This window comes from Balearica regulorum, chromosome 1 (genome assembly GCF_011004875.1).
Source record: "Balearica regulorum gibbericeps isolate bBalReg1 chromosome 1, bBalReg1.pri, whole genome shotgun sequence".
NCBI classification, from domain to species: Eukaryota; Metazoa; Chordata; class Aves; order Gruiformes; family Gruidae; genus Balearica; species Balearica regulorum.
The window spans coordinates 13458422-13478957 of NC_046184.1; the positions used below are offsets into that span (position 1 = coordinate 13458422).

At 39.3% G+C, this 20536-nt stretch overlaps 1 protein-coding gene across 7 annotated transcripts in view; it reads left to right on the plus strand.

The window, feature by feature from the left end:
* Positions 1-20536, plus strand: part of MAGI2 (membrane associated guanylate kinase, WW and PDZ domain containing 2) — a 770610-nt gene that overhangs the window by 740627 nt on the left and 9447 nt on the right. For 6 of the 7 annotated variants that reach the window (XM_075774424.1, XM_075774656.1, XM_075774500.1 and 3 more), the window contains one exon: positions 6434-6572. In XM_075774424.1, the coding sequence (XP_075630539.1) occupies positions 6434-6572 (139 nt within the window). Of the gene's footprint in view, positions 1-6433; positions 6573-12387; positions 12477-20536 lie in introns of all 7 variants that reach the window. The other variant, XM_075774880.1, reaches the window with a different exon arrangement.

Here is a 20536-nt window from a genome sequence, read left to right on the forward strand (position 1 = left end):
ATCTCTCAGCCTTTTGGACTCATTAACAATAACAACAGCAACAAATAATATGCAAAAAATGTTTCAGTTATAAAAGCAGAATGCCTATATAAAAGGAATTAAGTGTAATTAGTCTCTTTCCTGAGGTTTAATTATAAAATGCATTAATAAAATGACAGATAGCAATGCCCTCTGCACAAATCATTTGAGGCTGCTTTTATCATTAAATTTCCTTATTTAACATAGAGTGAAAATGTGCATACGCAATTAATTTCATTTTGTGCAACCGGGAACTATACACCTGCTTAGAGATCATTCCTTACGCACTGACGGCAGCAAACGTACGCGAGGCTATTGTCGGTAGTTTAAAAGTACATTTGAGCAAGGGAAAGACTCTTTGCTACATTAAAGCTGTATGTATTTCCTTCTGATTTAGCCTGCTTCTGAAATTCTTTTTATAAGTATGGTTGGCTTTTTTTAACAAGACAGGTAATAATTACTATAAAATATGGTCAGAACAAAGACTCCACAGCTAAACTCACATGTACTAGAGGCACTTTATTCTAATGATTTGGAGAAGCTTTACAATTTTCTTTCTAATTAACCTATCAATAGTGATGTCACTTAAACTCTCCTTAGGAATATTATCTTCTCATTATTGCCAGAAAACATGCTGCCCAATTTTATAGCTCAGTTGTTCTTACGCATGGATGAAGGATCTGAATTAACTTGAACCGAAACGGATTTTTTTAAGAGACATTTCCCATACACACAAACTACTTTCGTAATTACATTTAGATCACTAATATTCAACTTTAAAAACATTAAGGCAGGGGGGAGAAGTATTCGGTGTTTACTTTGTGCTTGCACATTGTACGAACATAATAGAGGAACATTCTCCTTATCAAATGCCATTGGGTCAGGAGGAGAACCGGTGGGCTGGGTAGGCATTTATCCCAAACAGCATGGAAATTCAGCCAGGTCCACATTCTGTAGGAAGAAAGACACACAATGTAAAATCAATGTGTGTAAAATTGCCAGATTCATAGCTGCAAAGAGTGCGTTTCTTCAGAATACATGCAGCTCAGGCAGCAGCTGTGCAAGCTTCCCAGGCTGGCTTGCCAACGCACTTCAACCTTAAGCTGGTGGGAACGTCTGGAGGGTGAGGAGGCCGATCACTCCGGCTTTGTAGTCTTTACTGAAGACTGCCAGGAAGGTTACAAATCAGAGCTGATGCCAGTTAAGGGGGATGTCCCGCGATTCAGGGCCTGCCTGTTGGGAGCGGGAACGGGTCCATGGCTTTGTTTCGCACGACTGGCCACCAAACTGCTGCCAGCCTTGCAAAGGGATGCGTTCATTGCAGCTCCGTGCACGCATCCCGTGTAATGACACCTCTGAATTAAAGTTTATTCCAAAGAGCCGAAGGCGGTCTGTGGCTTTGTGAGATTAAAATATTGGATTTCAAGGGCTGTGCTCTCAAACCTTTTCCCTGCTATTTGTGGATTTAAAACTTGGTGATTAGGATGCATGCCTCCTCTCAGGCCATCAGGCAAAAATTGTACCTGACCGGCACGGAAGCTGAAGGCATTATTTTAGGGGTGGCTAACTCTCCATATGTGGGGAATTGTTTTTCCCATTAATTTCTTCAGAAAAATGAAGTCCATAAAATGTAAAATGACAGAGGAACTAAATGTCATGCAAAATAATAATGTTGCTACATTGAAGTGTATCTTTTAAAATATTCTGGTGTTTCCTCTGAAAAGCTTTTTATCTCCACAGAAGGCAGCTTGCTGAAATGACTCTTAAAAATAATGGTCTGATATTCAAATGTGTCACTTTCCATGAAAGGAGCTAATGGCACAGGTCATACCCAATAAAAGATTTAGACACTCGAAGCTTGATGCTGCAACACCTGCTAGATGGCTGGTGTCCCGCTAGATGCAGAGGGAAGATTAAATGTGTCAGAATGATATCCAAGCAGGCTGCAAGGAAAGTATAAAAGGTAACAAGAAAAGGCAACACAAATATATTAAAAGAAATATGAAGAACAGAAGAGGCCCATAGCTTACTGAGACTGTGGAGAAGGCTGAAATATTCAGTGCTTTGTTTGTATCAGTCTTCAATGAGATGTTCAGAAGGACCATAAATTTGCCATATCAACTTCAACAAAGACTAATTAGTATAAATCAGAATAAGGAGAAAACTGCGTAAAGGATACTTAGATTCAAGTGAACTGAACCTGCTGATGTTCATGTATGCTCCATGGCTAAGAAAAAGTAACTTCTAGACTATTAGTAATTACACCCAAGAATTCATGGAGGACAAGAAAGTTAGCAGCAGACTAAAGAAAGAAAAACATATTCCCTTTTTTTAAGGCCAAATAATAGAGAAAAGTTCCTTTAACTTTCATTCTCAGAAATAATCTGTGATTAATTATCAAAAAGTTGAAAAAATCCATGAACATGTAAATTGTTGATCTTGTCATATCAGTAATTTTCATTTCGAATTTCTGATTTTCTTTTTTATTTAGATTTCAAAATTAAAATTTCATACTAAAGCAGTCAATCTGATAAAATTCATTGAGTTGCACTGTGCTCGTTTCAGGGCAGAGACATCAGATGCACAACGTAGAATGGGGATAGCTGTTTAGACACTGGGAGTGTCTAGATAACTGTCTATCTTGTGGGGGATAATCTCGGAATCCAAGCTAACCACGAATCACAAAACAAATGTGTTACAAAAAGGCAAAGGTCTCATTCTGGGGACGTTATTAATAAGTGTTTTTCCCACATGTGAAGAATGTTATCATTTTGATCTGTTCTGCCTACCCCAGCTTGGTAATATCTCCAGTGTGGAGATGGCAGACAAACTTGAAAGGGTCCAGAAATCCAGAAGACAAGTGTAGAGAAATGTCATGTGTGACATAAAACTGCAGGAATCAACTTTTGATCCTGAAAAGAGAGTAAGGAGGATCCCATATAACAGGCACTGGTTCTTTCCAGACCTGTTTATGTCCTTACCCTTACCTCTGCCCTCACCTTGGTGCATCTTCAATAGGTGGTTCCTCTTAATCACTGGATTTAAAAAAGACAGAAATAGTCCCACAATATCTAAAAATCTATTCCACAATAGAAAAGAGGAGAGAGAAAGCAAAGTTGAATGTCTGGACAGAGAGAGAGCATACAGCATGGTTTCTTCCCATATCAAACATCAGAGAATCCACATTGGCAAGGGGAAGGAGGACGAGGTTATGAATGTTTAACTGCAGAAAAAGAAGAGTAGGAATTTGTACCTTATTAAACACATGGGGAAACACTCCTCAGTCAAGGTTTTCTCTTTTGTATGAATTCCCCAGATATGAGTGTAAAGTCTAATTGAAGCTTCTCTCAGGGTAAGAGTGTTGGCAACATTTCTCTTCCGTGTTGTTTTTCTTATCTAATCATCAGAGCTGTGCTTGTGCTGCAAAGGCAGTATAATTCAGTTATACATCAGTCAGCTACAATTAACCCGCTGCTCCTGCAACTATTCATTTTACCTCTGGTCTCACACTTTTTGAAGTAAATTTCAGAGCACCTAATTTTTGCAGACTTCTTTCTCTCCCCTCCTTTGGTCCCGTAACCAAGATGTTGGCCTTTTTTAAGCTTTGCCAGATTATTTGCACATAATATTTTATAATAAAAGAGGGAACTATCAAATCAGCTACATGCTGCCAACAGAGAAAAAAATATTTTAATCCACTGAAATACAGAAAGGTTACATTAATACAAGATAGTTCCTGCATATTGACCAATGAGAACAGAAGGCAGGCAAACAGCAAGGGAAAAATGTGACATTAACTTAACCTTTTTACATATTAAACTGTATTAAAATCTTTCTCTCTTTCTGCTCCAGAGTGCAGAGGATTTTATTTGAAGGACTGTATGTGCTCTAAACAGCTTTCATCAGTACTCATTTTAATGGTTATTTATCAAGGAGTCTTAAGAACTCCTCCTTCATTTGATCTAATCTAGCACTTCTTCTCTCAAAACATGCTAACAAGATCGTTTCAAATACCTTCTGCAAAACACGGTCTATCCAGGCAACATGACACAAAAAAGAGCTGTCTTTAAGCCTCTGGAAAATCTGAGTTTATTTTTATAGGATTTCCACCAGAGTTTAATTGTTTCATGACATTTAGAAAAAGGTTTTCCCAAACTGGTTGAATTTTGTTTGTATTTGCCCTGACTAGTATCCTTGTGGGGATGCTACAAATCTATCTTCTGTCTTTGTGCTACACAATTGGTAAGAGAGATTTTTCCATTTCTGCTCTGAGTGTGTGCAGCAACTACATCCTACCAGCTGCTCCAAAGGTCAGGGTGATGTGAACAGCCCTGCATGGCCAAACCCAGGGGACATCTCTCCACAGTCCAGAGAGCACCTGCACTGTGTGTCACTGTGACCTGGATGTCATCAGAAGTGTCTAAAAATGCATACTGCATGGTGAAACCAAATTCATTCTTCCTAACAGAGAAAATCCGCTGAGGAAGAAATTTGCACTGCAAAAACAAGGCCTTTTTGCACAAAATAATCCTGATTTTTTTCCCCCACTGCTAAGCCTGCAGCATTTACAAAATGTGATAGCAAGGCTGAGAGGTTTTATTCGGATCAATGGCTTTTTAGTTAAGTGAAGTACTGGCACAGATTGCGTACAGGATCCTGGGAGAGTTCTTAAAATAGGCTGCAACATCTATTGACAAGGTATGAATTCCAATTGAGAAACACTACCATAGTGCTTTTAGTGGCATTCTTTCTTTCTCTGAACAAAAGTAGGGACTAGATAACTTCTTGACATCCCTTCCACTTTTCTTTGATGCTAGGAGTCTTGTTGACATTTCATATTATGCACAATTATTTGGTAAATACTATATTTCAAACTCAGGAAGAAAGGAAAGCCTCTGAAGGATTATGCTTTTAGTTGACAGAAATACAATAGTAGCAAAGAAAACATGCAAACCAGAAAACATTTCAATGTCCAAGGCCAGCAAAGAGCTGATTTTGTCAAGACAGGCTTGTAAGAGGAAAAGGAAGTGCCCGTCATCTTCAAATCTGTATCGTCTCCCTGAAACCCTCTCCAGGATGTGTGCAGCATTGTTATTTTAGTGTAGTGGATGCACACGGTGCGGAAGCCATAAATGCAGACCAAGGCGGCTGTGATCCCGCTGAGCAGATGTGCCCCTCTGGCACTGGTGAAGGAGTTTGCTGAACTCACTCAACTGAGACCCTCACACACCCCTCTTGGCTGCCCATCACCTGGACCAGCACCTCTGCCAGCCCCAGGAGATCAGCCGTCCTTCTGGGCTTCACCTGGGTCACCCCTGCGATGGGGCTGGGAGGCTTCTGCAGCACAGCTGCAAAACATGGGCTCCAAAGGCTGTGGGCTGCTAATACAAGGCTCACACCTCGCCTCACCGTGTTGCTCGTTTAACTCTCTCACAAAAAAAGTGGGTGGCTGTGGTACTGCAGCACCAAACCAGCTGTACGGCTGCCGGCTAGTACACGTGCCATCTGCCATGCCGACCAGGCACAGTGGAAAGCAATCGCTCCCCTATTCACGGAGAAGGTTTCCAGCATCGAAAGCTGGCTCTTCGCACAGACAGAAGAGAACTGAAACATCCCAGTGGGACGCAAAGCTGGGAGGGAGATGGGAGACGCAGACAGCAGTGCCCCATTTTATAGCTGTAGAAACAGAGGTGGAAAAATAATAACGAAGCTAACTCTGACTGGAAAGCCAGCCAGGAGATGAGTGGCAGAAATCTGTAATCAGAGCCCCGCAGTCGGCTGCTCTAACTAGGCAGCTCAGCCAGGGGCTGTGCTTACTCCGAGCAAAAACTTTCTATGGGTAAATAGTTCAAAGCGTGCTCCTGTAAGAACTCCAGCAAATCTGCGTGATCTGTGCCATAGCACTAACCTTTCTTTGTTTAACAGTTTGCTTCATAACAACTCTTAATTTTGTGTGAAACTTTGCTACCAAGATTTGGATATTCAAATGATGGATCTTTGTATCTGTGCTTTGAACCTCTCTTTTCTGTATGAAAACAGCAAGTTAAATGCAGCAACAGTCTTTCTGGGCCCAAACAACACTGCAAATTAAAGGGTAACACAGATAACATTTCCAGTGATTCCAACATATCAAGCAATTCAAAAAAGCCTCTTACATGTAGAAGACATGAGGCAAGTTACAAATGTATTACACTGATTTCAGCAGAAGACGAGCAGCATTTGATATACCACATTCAGAATCCACTTTGGAGGTTATTTAATCTGCCAGTAATATCCCTCAGACAGACAGGAACAAATTTGCCTTGATGTGTCTGTCTGTCATTCAAGTAACCTGTGATCCATCGAATATGTCTCTTTCTGAAACGTTCATTTTCCTGCAATTCTGTCTGACTCAATATTCTTCTTTACCTGACAGGTAGGAGATCAAATAATTGAAATCAATGGAGAAAGCACAAGGGACATGACACATGCCAGAGCAATAGAGCTAATCAAGTCTGGTGGCAGGAGAGTGCGACTCTTGTTGAAACGTGGAACAGGCCAGGTCCCAGAATATGGTGGGTTTTCATCTTTACATTTTTCTATGTGCATGAACCTATATAAATAAATTATATTGCTTTTGGTTAAGTAGCAATTGCAGATATTTATATTGTAATGTCCTGGGGCACATTAATTATGGGCTTAAGTGCTTACCTGAGTAGAGGTGGACTTATTCACATGTTTAAGTGCTTCCTTAGCTCAAAACCATATATGTGTGTACATCACTGTCTGCTGCCTTCCCAACACAGGCAACAGCTTATAAGATGTGCATAGGAGGAAGCACTTTGAACTCTTTGGGAGACATCTCTGAGTGTGCTGGGAGTTGCTGATTTGTCCATAAACTGTCCTTTTCTTCCTCTATTGGTACTTCTCTGCACATTTTGAATCACAGCAGGTGATCTTTTTGCCATGCAATTCAGTGGCTCAGGTTTAAACTCAAAGCATTAACAAGAATGTACTTCTGTCTTTGCAACCTCGCCCACTGTGTTACCTCTGACAACATACGCAGATGATTGAGTAGAAGCAAGCTCTGAATAAAAGAGGAGACTTTGCTCATTGTGGTGAGAAAGCAGGATCCATTCTTCTCATGTTTTGTTTCAGGGGGACTTCTAGGACTTTTTTGAGTATTTAAAAAAGTATGAGTCATTTAGACAATATAGAAACCTTATTTTGGTACTGAAAGGACAAGAAGTAAAAATAAATTATCCAAAGATAATTAAAAGACAAAAAGTTCTTTTTAAAAAGTGAAATCAGGGCTTACTCTAAAGTGTAACAATATCATATATTTACCTAAGTTCTAAGGCCTGAATTCTCACAGGAAAAGAGTTTTTTAATGAAAATTCCTTGACTTCGTTATGCTAAACTCTATGAAGCTTTTCTAATGTTACTTTTGAAGTTCTAGCATCATTTCCCATTAAAACCAGAAATTGCAGTAGCATATGAAAAATTCAAAGCAATACTTAAGCTTAACTGTAGGTTCAGGTCAGTCCTTGTTACCAACATAAACTCATTACCTCTGTTGGAGACATTAAAGTCAGCTCCACTGAAAGTCAATGCTTTGCCGGCTGTCAGTATACACGGTAATTGCACCATTTTCTTCTCTAAACTAGTGTCAGTTCTGTTGCTGGGGCAATACTTAGGATTGTGCTTGTTTTGTTTTTTCCCAGCTTTCAAGAGTTTCGAATAAGAACAGCAAAGATGGGCCATAGCCCACCCATCTGGTGATAAAGTTAGTGACTTATACTTTTGGTCAGTAGGAACGAAGCCAAAATGGCTTTCAGGATTATGATAAATTGGTACTAAGACATTTAATAACAATTTCAACCAATGTATAATCCTTTCAGGGAGACCTCCAACAGAGATTCGGACCACCTCCAAACCTCTTTTGTAGGGAGAGGTACATTTTCATGAAAAAACAAACAAATATCCAGGACTGCTATAGCAGTAGCAATCCTTCTCAAATAGCAGAACCATATACCGGCAGGTCTCTGCTTCCTCAGAAAACAATTTAATCTAAGGAGGGTCACAAGAGACTGCTATGAGCAAAGAATCGATTGCAGTCCAGAACCATTTCAAATCTGACTTTCTTAAGATCCCAGTTCTGAATGGCCCTTAAATCTAGGCTTACAGAGATCCAAAATAAAATTCTATATCTTTATGATATTATAAATCTGTACCTTATTCCAGAATCATAAGAAAATATAAATGGATTTTTTAAAAATTCAGTGTAAATAGCATTGTTTTGGGAAGTCTCCCAAAAGCTGTCAATGTGCACAAGCCCTCCCTTCCCCAGAAGAACATGAGTAGGACGTACAGATAAACCACTACAAATCCAGGCACGGTTTATAGCGCTACCAGAAAGAAACAACACAACTTCAGAGGACTGTTTAAAGCCATGCTCACCACTAGGAAAGGCATTTGGAGTGCTAAGCATCAGTTGTGTAAAAATGCAGATTACTGTGATATACATGTTGCTGCAAAGAAGTGCTGTTTAATCAGATCGTTTTCCTAGCCATATCCCCAGCCTGCAGCTCCATACAGGAGGAGAACTAAGTAGCTGTGCTTGAAATCTGTGTTGTCCCACTGTACTGAAAAAGCAGTAAAAGTGTTCAGGAATTAATTTCTAATGTATACACATTGCATCACAGCAAAGGAAAACAGTCACATCCTGCAGTTCTTAATATGTGCACTGCACAGGCAGAGAAATGTTGGTGCTGTATCCAGTCTGCAGGCAAAATGGAAGCAAAATGAGAAGATGCCTCTTGAAATTAACTGAGATATTAAAAAGTCCTCCCTAGGTCATTACCCAAAGCAATGAGAAATACTCTAAGAACAAACAGAAGGTGCACATAAAAATCAACAACAGCCTGCTTAGGAAGTTTAAAACAGAACTTAACAAACAGAAATTATTAAAACCAGAGGGCACGTCTCGAGAAGGCCAGAATCTCAAGGGTAAGTCATAGTTTTGCAAAGAACATCTGTCGGAGTATTAATGACAGAGACCCCCAGAAAAGACTGTCCTTTCCAAGTAATGGAAAACCGAATGCAGAGAAGATTGTGACAATAAGCTCAAGAACAAAATGGTCCTGAGGGTAGTAGACAAGCTAGTCAACATTTAGTAATTCCCTCTTCTTCCCAGCAGAATTGCATGGTTGAGATGTAACAAGACTAATTGGAGCTTTTTTTACTGAAATAATCAGCCTTTTTTTTTTTTTTTTCCAGCAAGTACATGTCAGAAATATTTCTTATTCTCATCAGGGTCCAGCTCTGGAGACCATCAATGAGAAATAAGACTTAGTTGAATATAAAAATGTAAGGCTGGAGGACTGAGCTGGTATGTGGGTTGCAACGGTGATGTGCAGCAGAAGTCTAGGGAGGAATATAAAAGCAGAGCAAGTGTACCAGGGTCCTTTCCTGGATATTCTCTCTTGGTCTCTGACAAGCAAAATGGTCAAGGACTTCCCAAGTCAGCTGTAGTAACTCTGTGTTTAAACACCTTTCCAACAGCAGTGCCATTCAGACTCAGCACTAAAAGAAGGAAGCTTGTTGTCTCTCAGTCTTCAACTTTTTTATTTTCCTTGTGCAATATAATCAATGCTTTTTAAATTCCAGAGCCACATTTCTGTTAGTACAAAATATGACGGTATATATTTAAGTGCAAGAAATATCAGTGTTTGAATGATGACGTGATTGGCATCAGTAAAAGCAGTGTTAAGGAAAAAACATCAATGGCAGGAAAGTGATCTGTGAAAGAAAAGAATATGTATTGAAAAGAAGAAAGCACTCAGTGAAGAAACTAAGAACAAGCTCCTGGGAGGACGTAAATCTCCTGAATGAGTTATGTCAGTTTATGCTGCCTGGAAATCTGTCCCTACAAGTACATCTCAGAAAATTCTGGCTGAGCTAAAGCACTATTCAAACCTAGGGGAAGAAATAAAGTGTGTTGCAAATGCATCATTTACCTCAACTCCAGCTGCTGATTTTGCTTGAAAACAAATGCCAAAGATCCCAGAGCACTTCAGAGGGAGAGATCCCCATGTAGCATGCACGGTAGCATCAGAAGATATGGGAAGGAGCAGGGGTATGATTAATGCTCCAAAACGATAGCTGATTTCACAGCAGGGTGCAACAAAGGAAGCTTAGAAAACAGATGTTTTATCACGCAGCATCTCAGAACATGTTTGCTGAGGATAAGGATAGCCAGAGGAACTGTGCTTCCACTGAAGGTGAATTATCACAGCTCATCCAAACCCAAAGAACGTCAGCATCATGTTTCATAGGAAATATTCTGCCAGCCATGTTCTCCAAAGAAGATAAATCATATTACTGTGCAAGAGACTGCTGGGAAACCTCATCCCAAAAATTACTTAATGCCCTGGGAGTCTGGCTGGAAGAGGTGTGACGTTTCGTACCTGTCACAGGACACAAAATTCATGGTCATCACTGTAGCACTGAGCACTTCTCATCCTGGCATTAAATGCAATTTAAATAAAATGACAGACCAAGATTTTTCTTGCAATGGCTGCCTAATTCCCTGTGTATGTATCTACCTAAGAGGTTATTGACTTCAGCAGGAGCTACTGGGTGTGAAGCACTTCTAAAAATCTGTCTGCTGACACTGTGGGAGCCTAATTACAGATGCTCCTATTTTTCAGGCCTTAGCCATAGCTGTATAAACACCATCAGAAGGACACAAACATTGCACAGCCAAGCATTGGCATGAAGCAGCATCCCCAAAGGCAAAACGTGGGAAAACTGTTCACAAAATCCCAAAAATAGCAACATTAAAGATTAAGTAAAACTAACAAATCACAGCCTCTACATCCAGCAATGAGCTCTGCAAGAGGCAAGTTAATTCTAATGACGGATCGGCCCCAGGAAGCTAGAGTTTTCTCTGAGAACCACCACTATTTTCTCTAAATATCTATGGAAGACGGTCCCGTGGAAAGCCTGGGATGTTTCATTCTCAGTCCCAGCAGTCCTGGCAGCTTGCTTCTTCTGGCTTACTGCTCTTAGCATTTCCTCACGGGAGCTTTCATGACTCAAAGCTACATTAAAATATGTAAGTTCCTAGAAGTATCTGAAAGCAATGAGTCTTACGAGCAAATAATTGCAAACAGAGTGTAAAGGTGGAGGAGGCTGAGGTTAACACTTGTAGGTGGAACCCATTCCCCTGGCAAGGCACAACCTCCTTCCCCAGCTGCTTTCTGTCTGGCACTGCAGAGGGAGCAGAAACACTGAATGTCACCCGTAAGGAACATCTGGAAGAAAGTTAATTCATTTCCCTTCCCACTTTCACAGCAGGACTTCAAAATCATACTTTCTATCAAGTTTAGTAGTCTTTCACTTAGTTTTAATTTCCATAGGAGCTCCTGCAGAAAGTTGTAAGTTTTAGAGACTCCAGCCCATTCACATCGAGATTTTGGAAAACTTTTCCATTGCCCTCTCTCGGAAGTCTTGATCTGGCTCTGAGTTTGCTGGGTCATGCTGTGATGCTAATACACACAGAGCCAAGAGAACCAGAATCAGTGAGGTTTGGTGAACAAGGAATCTGTGTCTCGGGGGTGGTTGGTGCTTTATGGATCTACACAACGGTGATTCTTTCCCGCTGTCCCCTGCCCTTGTTGAACTTTGTTAAAAGAGATGTCCTGGGGTTGCAGTGTGCATTTTTGGAATCTCTGTTGCTTCACACAATGCTAAATTATGTACAAAACTCACTCCATGGATTCATGACATTCAGGCGATTTTACAGAACTGGAGTTTAGATTCAGTTTTGGCTATTTAAGGGAGGAAAAGTGCTGTATGCAAAAAAGTAGTTTCAGCACGCACAAAATCATTGCTGGTTAACAGATAAAAGCTACAAGTTATTTAGCAGTAAGTCATTTTTGAAGGACCTTGAAGAAACTCTCGACTCATGTTTCAGCACTACCCCACCAACAAAAACCAAAAAATGTCAGAGTTGATACCAATACAAGGATTTTTCATACAAATAATTTGGCACAGTCCTTAATTGCATTAAACCCTTTGCTTTTGATTTGCTATGACTCCTTCAGAAAGCACCTCAAGATGTACTCTACATTCATAGCCCAGGTGAATCGACATCTTGAATATATATGCACAGTAGTTTCAGTCATCCACTAATATTTAGACTTACAGCATGCTTATTTGTCTTAGCTTTACAGAATTACTTCTTTCCTGTTACATATAAGCTTTTTACTCAGTTGTTCTAAACTTACTAAGAATTCTCTGCTCTAACAATAGTAAAATATCTGTATGTCACTGGTTCCGTTAATTCTAATGATTGGTCCTAGGCTGTTCCTCCCCTTCCTTTAGGAATGGTACCTTCCAGTCTCTCCATGTGCATGAAAAGTGACAAGCATGGGTCCCCATATTTCTACTTATTGGGCCACCCTAAAGACACGGTTTGTAAACTCTGCATGTATATTATCTTTCTCTAATACACTTTTGTATCTCACAACTGTTAATAGTCCTTTCCAATTTTTTCTTACACGCTAGCTCGCTTAATAGTTTCTACAGTATTTGACTTTTCTTTCATAACTGATTATCTTAGATATCAAAACAGCTATGCATTTTACAAATGTCTTTTAATATCCTAGATAACTGGTTTTTCATGTTACATTGCTGCTAGTGCAAGAAACGCAGCCATAGGTCTGCTATATATCTGCTTTTTCTCATGACAAAAAATTATCCTTTGAATATGACTTTTCAGGTAGAAAATCTTAAACTTTTGGGAACCAAAGCCATAACTTTCCCCTTCCTTACGGTACTTGGCTTGTGAAAATATTAGCAATATGAAGGTGGAAGTTAGATGCTGATCTCAAACAATATTTACATGCAGCCTCTCGAAGAAATAAGTAATGTAAAATTGAAGACTTTTTGGAACATGCTGTAAGGAAATACTCATTTTTTAAACCCAGTGGCTATGCTGAATTTACACATAGCATTTTGCACTTGATTTCAAGCTATTTTCTTCATAAATCAGATCCAACCGCACAGATTGTTCAGATGGATCAAATTTGTAATAGAGTCATGGCCCATAAATGATATTTGGAAAGCAAAGGAAAAGGAAAACTTATTTTTCCTAATTTTTTTATTGATTGCTGTCATCACAGAAAACACAGAAGTGTTCACATGCATTCAGTCTGTCTGCTGCTGACTTTGCACAATGTAGTATATTTGCTGAAACTATAAGGCCACTCTCACACTATTGAAGTAGACAGATTGGAAATAGAAAGGGCGTTATACCCAAAGGTATCTCCCTAGCCTTTGCGCAGCTCCTCCAGTGTGATGCCCAGAGAATTCCTGCCCCCAGCACCCAGGCACTAAGCTGTGCTTAAGGTATCAGCATTGGGCATGCAAATCCGGGTGATCTAATCGATTGCTTGTGTATGTTTCAAATTACAGTTTATTTCCAATTTGTGTCTATAAATAAGAATTTTCTGAACACAGACGTGTCCCTATGCTTTGCTAGGGCAGGGCTGGACATGTCTAGAGGCCATTTGAATATTGCACCCATGTCGTTCCAGCTTGTATGTCACCATCGGAGAGCTCCTAACAACAAAGAAGTTCCTGCATCCTGTAGAAAACTGAATTGCACCATTCTTTGCAGTCATTCTCACCTTACTTCTGCTTTGTTCTTCACTGAAAGCAATTCAGAGAGATCAGGAGGTTAAAAATCCAGGCTGACATTAGGGACATTGTGCAAGTCCCAGCTGTCAGGCATAGGAAGTTCAGTGAACTGCAGTTCCATCACAAGTGTTAGATATTTATAACCACAACTTTCTATGCATTATCTTTATTTTTCCTGCTGTAGCATAACAGACACAGGAAAAAAGTCTTTTTTCCTGAAATAAGTAGAAACATAAATCCTCTATAAATACAGCTAAAGTTAGTTTTGCACAGCCACTCAGTTGTGAATGGTTCTGATTATTTATTTGGCAGGAAGTGTTAGGATAGAAAGTTTTTTCCCAGTAAAATATATCCAGAAAATCAAAAGCAATTTAGTTCAGGTCAGCACCAAAACCGAAATACTTGATTGACAAAAAAGTAATAACAAGTCAAATGAAAATATGTGTGTTATAAAATGTTTCCATTTCAGGTGGTTTTAATGAAACAGTTTTGAGGGTAAGGATTTTCCTAAAGAGCCAGTTTTGCAACGGAGCTTTTTCTGACCAAAATTGAGGCTGTGATGCCATTTATTAGAGCACTGACCAAGGATGTAAGTCAAATCTCCTGATGTAGAGCAGATATATTGACCGTTCTAGTATGCCTCAGGAGAGGCCACTACCATAACATCATAGTGCAGTCTGTTATGAGTCCGCATGTCTCCCACAGGAATTGTTCTATTTTGTATAAATAATCACTTATGGAAGATGATCAGCAGGCTTACCTGAAGTTATGGTACAGGAGAGATGCAGGTGCTAGAAGGTGGTCTAGAAAGTACATCCAGATCAAGTGCCTGTGCTTTCTTGCACCATGGGTTTGGTAGACCTTACTAGTGACCACTGCATTTGTATTTGCAAAGGTAGATGAAAAATTGGGAGCTTATACTGTGTTTTTATTGTTTTAATACAGTTAAATCCTTCAGAAACCTCCAGTCAGCTGCAAACTGCATTTTTCTAGATCTTTAATTCTCTTAGTATGTCGGATGCTTTTATATTTGTCTAATAAATTACTAAAGCATCTTGGCCTGTACCTTCAAGCCAGATACTCCTACCTGTTCAGAGTACTGATCAGATAATCCAATTCATCCTTTTTTTAATGCTCATTTTATAAATCTCTAGAGCTGAGGTTGGGTGTTATTCGAAACTTGAACTACCCCATATATCATTCATCTGATGTGAGTGCAAAAATCAATAGTCATTTTGGAAAAGTGCCCTTTCCTTCTGTGACCACCTTGGTGGAACTGCAAACATTCATTCATATTCCTGCTGCATTTCCAATACCACCTTCTTCTTTCTAGCAATACCAACTTAATTTCAGGAACCTGTGGTGTGTGGGGAAAAAAAAAAAAAAAAAAAGGACTAACTAAATGAATCAATATACTGGTTAATAAAATTGGTCTAAAAACATCAGGCAATTTAAATATGGGCTCCCAAAGGTTCTAGTTGTTTTGTCGCTATGGGTAAAAACTATTCAAGGACAAAATCGAATATTAAAATTTGCTTTACAAACATGTCTTTAGTATTTAATAAATATGTAGTATCTAGCAGGAAAGTAGAACATCCTTCTGTTAAATAACAGTGTATGTGTATATCGGTGTGGGTGTTATAGTTATTTCTGTCTTACAGCAAATTTCTATTTTAAAAGATCTGTAGACCTTTTACATAGGTATCCCTTGATATAGAAATAGAAAATACAGTTTTGAAAGAAAGAGGCACACATGGGAAGACATTTTCAGTTTTGTGGCAATGTTTTTGAGCTTCCAGGGAAGTGATACTTATTCCTTACTTTCTAAATGCAAAAATACTGAGTCCTTTCCATAGTCCTAAACATTGCTTTGGCAATTACGATCCCAGTGGCTTTGGCCAGCCCAGCTGAATTCTCTAACCCATGCTTCCCCCATCTGTATAACGGGGATAGTAATATTTACTTACCTATCTCATGGGAGTGTTATGGGGATTAATTATTTAATGCTTGAAAAGCACTTTAAAGATTAAAATTCCTAGTCGACTACTCAGTATTATTATTAAAGCAGAACCTCACTAATCCACACGCATTATAATCTGCACCAAAATTGGCAGAGTCCCCCCATATCTGAGCAAAGATTTAATAATAAGGCTGTTGAGCAAGTTCTCTTATTACTAAGGCTTAATTATTATAATATAATATTCTGGAGTAGATTTACTAATATGGTGTAAAGTGTAGATAATTACAGCTAAACTACAGTGAATAAAACAGATGAACAAACATTATCCCTGGTTTTGTTCACAGAAACTGGCAAGCAGACTTACCAAAGAAGGGAAAAGTCCCACCCACAAAAGTTTTTCTAACTTTTTTTTGGTGACTTCCTGTATTTCCATCCAGTTGACGATATTAGAAGATAAGCACCCAAAATACAGGGCCTGAAAGAACACAGCCGTCCCCCCGTCACCACAGCATCCATTTTTCCTTTCTTCATGTAATCCAGAGCAATAGGAAAAACAGGAATTCGGTAATACTTACTGTATCTTTGCAGTTTGCCATAGGATAAAGTCCAGGCTTCTGCTATTGCAGCATAACGTGCCATAAAATCCGTCTCCTGCTGCTCATTTCACAGTCCCTCCCATTTGCAAACTCACAACGGGCCCCCACTTCATAGCTAGACTGCATCACTCCGACTCGTTCTTGATCGGAGTTAGCTTCCCTGCGTGTCTGTGATGGTTACCTTACTACATAGAGCTCCGTGTTGAAGGGGACAGTATGAAAGCACAAGCCTTTGTTCCTGTGGCCTTGACCAATAATTCTCATCACGAAGGCTGTGCAATAACGGCTTTAGTGGCCACACTTCAGGGCATCTAAAACTGGTTCCACATCTCTTCAGCGCAGTCAGTTTTCTGCAATAGCATGCATTTCCCCCAAGGAGAGCGGAGCCACTCATCTACATTTTTAAGTAAACAGTGATTTGGAGGGGTCAAACTTCATACTCTTTAGAAGGACCCAGAAACTATTGTGTGTCCTCCTCTGGCTTGACAGGAACAAGCACATTTTATCTTTGTATCTCCCAACAAAGACTCCCTCTCTTAGAATATCAGCTGAACTTCAGATACAATGGCTTTGAACCGATTTACATGACTTTTTTAATTGATCTGCAGGTATAAAAAGTTTGGCTTTTTAACTTGCTTAAAAGAATCCGTAAGCAGCCATCAGCTCTTTTAGGAACAAAAGCACAGCCATGAAAGTACGAAAAGTTATATAAAAGTACAACAAGAGGCAATCAAGCTGTATCAGAAAAGCTTTGCCGGTGGCCTGGTGCTATGATACCAAGGACTAAATTAAACTAACAGAGCCTCTTACGGCTCTAGTCGTTGGCATCTGAAATTTGATGAGTCTAAATAGTCACACAGAGAGTAACGTAAAAAAATGTTATTCCAGCCATTAGAGAGGAGAAGGCAAGCTTTGCCCATACAGGGACTTGCAGCTGGTCCTGCCTTTGCCCTTCTCACTGTGCCATCCCGTGGTGCAATTCCCGGCTGATGCTTTGTGGTCAACCGCAGGGAGAGGTCAGCAGAGCTCACGGCCTCTGTCAGATTGGTTACAGCTTGTTACTCCGAGCTTGGGAAAAAACCCTCAGAAAATGAACTGCTTTTTTTTTTTTTTTTTTTTACTTTGACAATATGAGGTAACTATCACTCTCCAACCGACGCTTAACGAACATGACCATAGAGCATGTTATATTTTGTTGAGCTACAGCAACACATATGCAACCCAGAATTTTAAACATCTGGGTTTTCTAACAACATGTAGTTTGTGTTTACTCATTAGGAGCTGAATATTACAATGTGACATTCATTTATTCGTGCACTTCCATCTCATTATACTGTTGTCAGAGAAAATTGTCTCAGCATCCAAAAGATATCAGATACCACAACAGCCCCAACAGCAAGCATGGTCCCAGGGTCAGTGCTGCACCTTCAGTGCCCAGCGGCCGCCGGTCTGAAAAGAGTTTTCTAGAGAAAGACTAAATTAATTCTGCAGCTTCTGCCCTAAGCAGGATGGGAATACTTATTCATGAGCATTGTAAATAAGGATGCATTCGAACCAAGTTATATGTTTTGCTTAAGATCCTGCTGAGATCTTAAGTGAGAACCGCCAACACTCAGCGCCTACCAGAAACAACTTTTCTAGGGGTGCTTCATATACAGTCAAAATGCTCTGAGTTCCTCACTTATTAAATAAATTTTATATATTATCTACAAAGCTTTAATAATGACAGCTATTTATTGACTGGACAGGATGTGATGCCTACCATTAATGCCCATTTTAGCTGTGATAATTAATAATTTTAATATTTAAGTTTAATTAAGTGTGTAATATCCAACTCTTAAATTATTCAGTCTCTGCAGAATGTTTTTCATTAATAACACACATTCTATTAACATATTTATGAACACCTTTTATGACTTAATGTGGCTTAATTCTATTAATAAAAACTAATTTTAAAGTCATTATCTTTTTTAATTATACGGTGACTTACAATGTAGATTTTCCTGCTCCAGCATGGTTCTGGAAGAGAACTGCTGAGGTTTCTGCAGCTTCTACCCTACTGCCTGACCACACAGGAAAAAATAAAACCTTCTTTACTGAGGGGACGAGGTTCTTTTACCTGAGTAGCTCTGATCAGATAGATATGTGAGATGCTCAGCTCTTCAAAAAGGGTATCAAACCACCTGAAGGACCCAGTGAATGATAATGGGTGGTTAGAGCAACATCACTCAAGACTAGCACTTAGGCTGTCCATAGACTTGACACTGACGCAGCGGTGAGGAGCTTGCAGTGGAGGATAAAAGCACTGTACAGGCTGCAACTTTTCATTTCAGCTGTTCGCAGTATTAGTGAGTAATCCTGTAACATTTATGCAGGTACATTAACTTGATTCAAGGAAAAATCAAATTTACCAAGTTCACTCAGATTAGTGATCATGATAATTGGTTTAAATATTTAATGGATAGGACTGTTTACTAGATCCATATCTATTGAAGAAGCTAAAATAGGTCTTGAAATGAGTGATAAACTACTCATAATCATCTGTCCTTAAGATTCACAGCCAGAACAGTATTACAGTAAATTAGAAAATTGATTTACTCAATTAATTTACCTGTTTCAGGTCTGAAATATAACCTGTTTGTAAGTGTGGCTCTTGATTATTTTTCCCTCACCAATTCTGCACTTTAGGTAGTTTTTTTCTGCATAGAAAAATTGCCTTTTTTTAGTCTTGCTATTGTAAGAGCAGTGTTAAAATTATCTTGTCCTGTTGTAAGATGTGACTGATGTTGGAAAGTGTCAAATGATGCAGTGCTTAGGCATTATTACAAAATCATAGTGAATTGCTTCCCAGAAGGAGCTCCCCAACATTGGTTGCACACACGTTCAACAGAAGAGCAGACATTTGTTTCCAGAGGTCTTCTGAGACACCTCTTTCTCTCTGACTCTGTAAGGCAATTAAATTATTATCTCAAGTGATTAGGACAGTAAAATACTGGTGAAGCAGTGCCATAATTAAACAACTAACTCAGGGAAAGGGATTTACTGAAGATGCTCTGAGTATAGCGTAGGATCAGAAACAGTGCAGAATAAGAACAGGAGCTCTCCAAGTCAGATCAATCATTTCCCATGTTTCTTTGTTAACCATCTTTAAAGAATACGTTACATAAAAAATTGAAAAGTGCTTTCATCCCTAGCATTTTCTGCAGATTAAAGCCAACACAAATCAATGTGTGTGACTTTCTTGTTTCAAGGAAACATTCAGCATTTTTCTGAAGGGTTGTTTTAATTTTTTTTTTCTCACAATATGCAGTTTTGCCCTTTTTGCACCAAGTTTAAATTTTCCCTTTCTCTCCATTCCCTTAGTTCCCTTAGGTCCAAAAACAAGCAATATAATCTCTTGAGCTTCTGCAGATTTGGTCTTCCAAGCGTAACTAACAATCTGCTCTTTCTGAGGTGTGTTTCAATAATTCTGAAATTAGATCTCTGAACATGAAAGCACTTTTTCTAACAAACTTCCATGCAGAGTACAGAAATTGTGATGAAAGTCAATTTCACCTGAGTTGAGATCATTCAAAGTCTCATCAGATGGCCCTTGCAAAGACTCTATGAACACCATCTCTGCTGTAAAAATATTTGGGGCATCTTCCATTTACTATCTAGGTAAAGTATACAATGCAAGATGGACATAATGAACCCATGCAAGATGGACATAATGAACCCAAAGAACTAAATTGTTGCTCATCAGTACTGATTAGTAACATGAAAAGAAGAAGGGCATCTGAGTATAAATGGCACTGGGAGCTGAATAAAGCAGGAGGTAAAGCTATGCTTCCCGGCATTGGAATAGGTCAATGACTGGATTTTCTGCATGTAAAATTAAATGTTTTAAGTTTACAGAGGAGATAAAAGTATTCCTTGCTTACCCTAAATTTACATTCACATCTCTACAGTTCTAGTGGACAGCTGCAGAAGCCATGTCACCAATAGCTCCCAGTAATAGTAGCGCCCCCCTCTTCCAGTATGAGACCAGTGAGGAAAATAAAAATGCACAGTGACTCTGGTCACAGAGAGACTAGGCCTGGCATTGTTTCATGCTCCAAACACCAGTCTTTCACAATGAGTCATTCTACTTTTCTGAAAACACCGAGCACAAAATTCAGAAGTAAAAGAAGCAGGGACTCAGATGCATGATTGTTTTCCTGTAATCTTTCATGACGCACTCCAGTTACCCTGACCAACCATTCTCAACCTTTGCAAAAACAAATGTACAAACTCA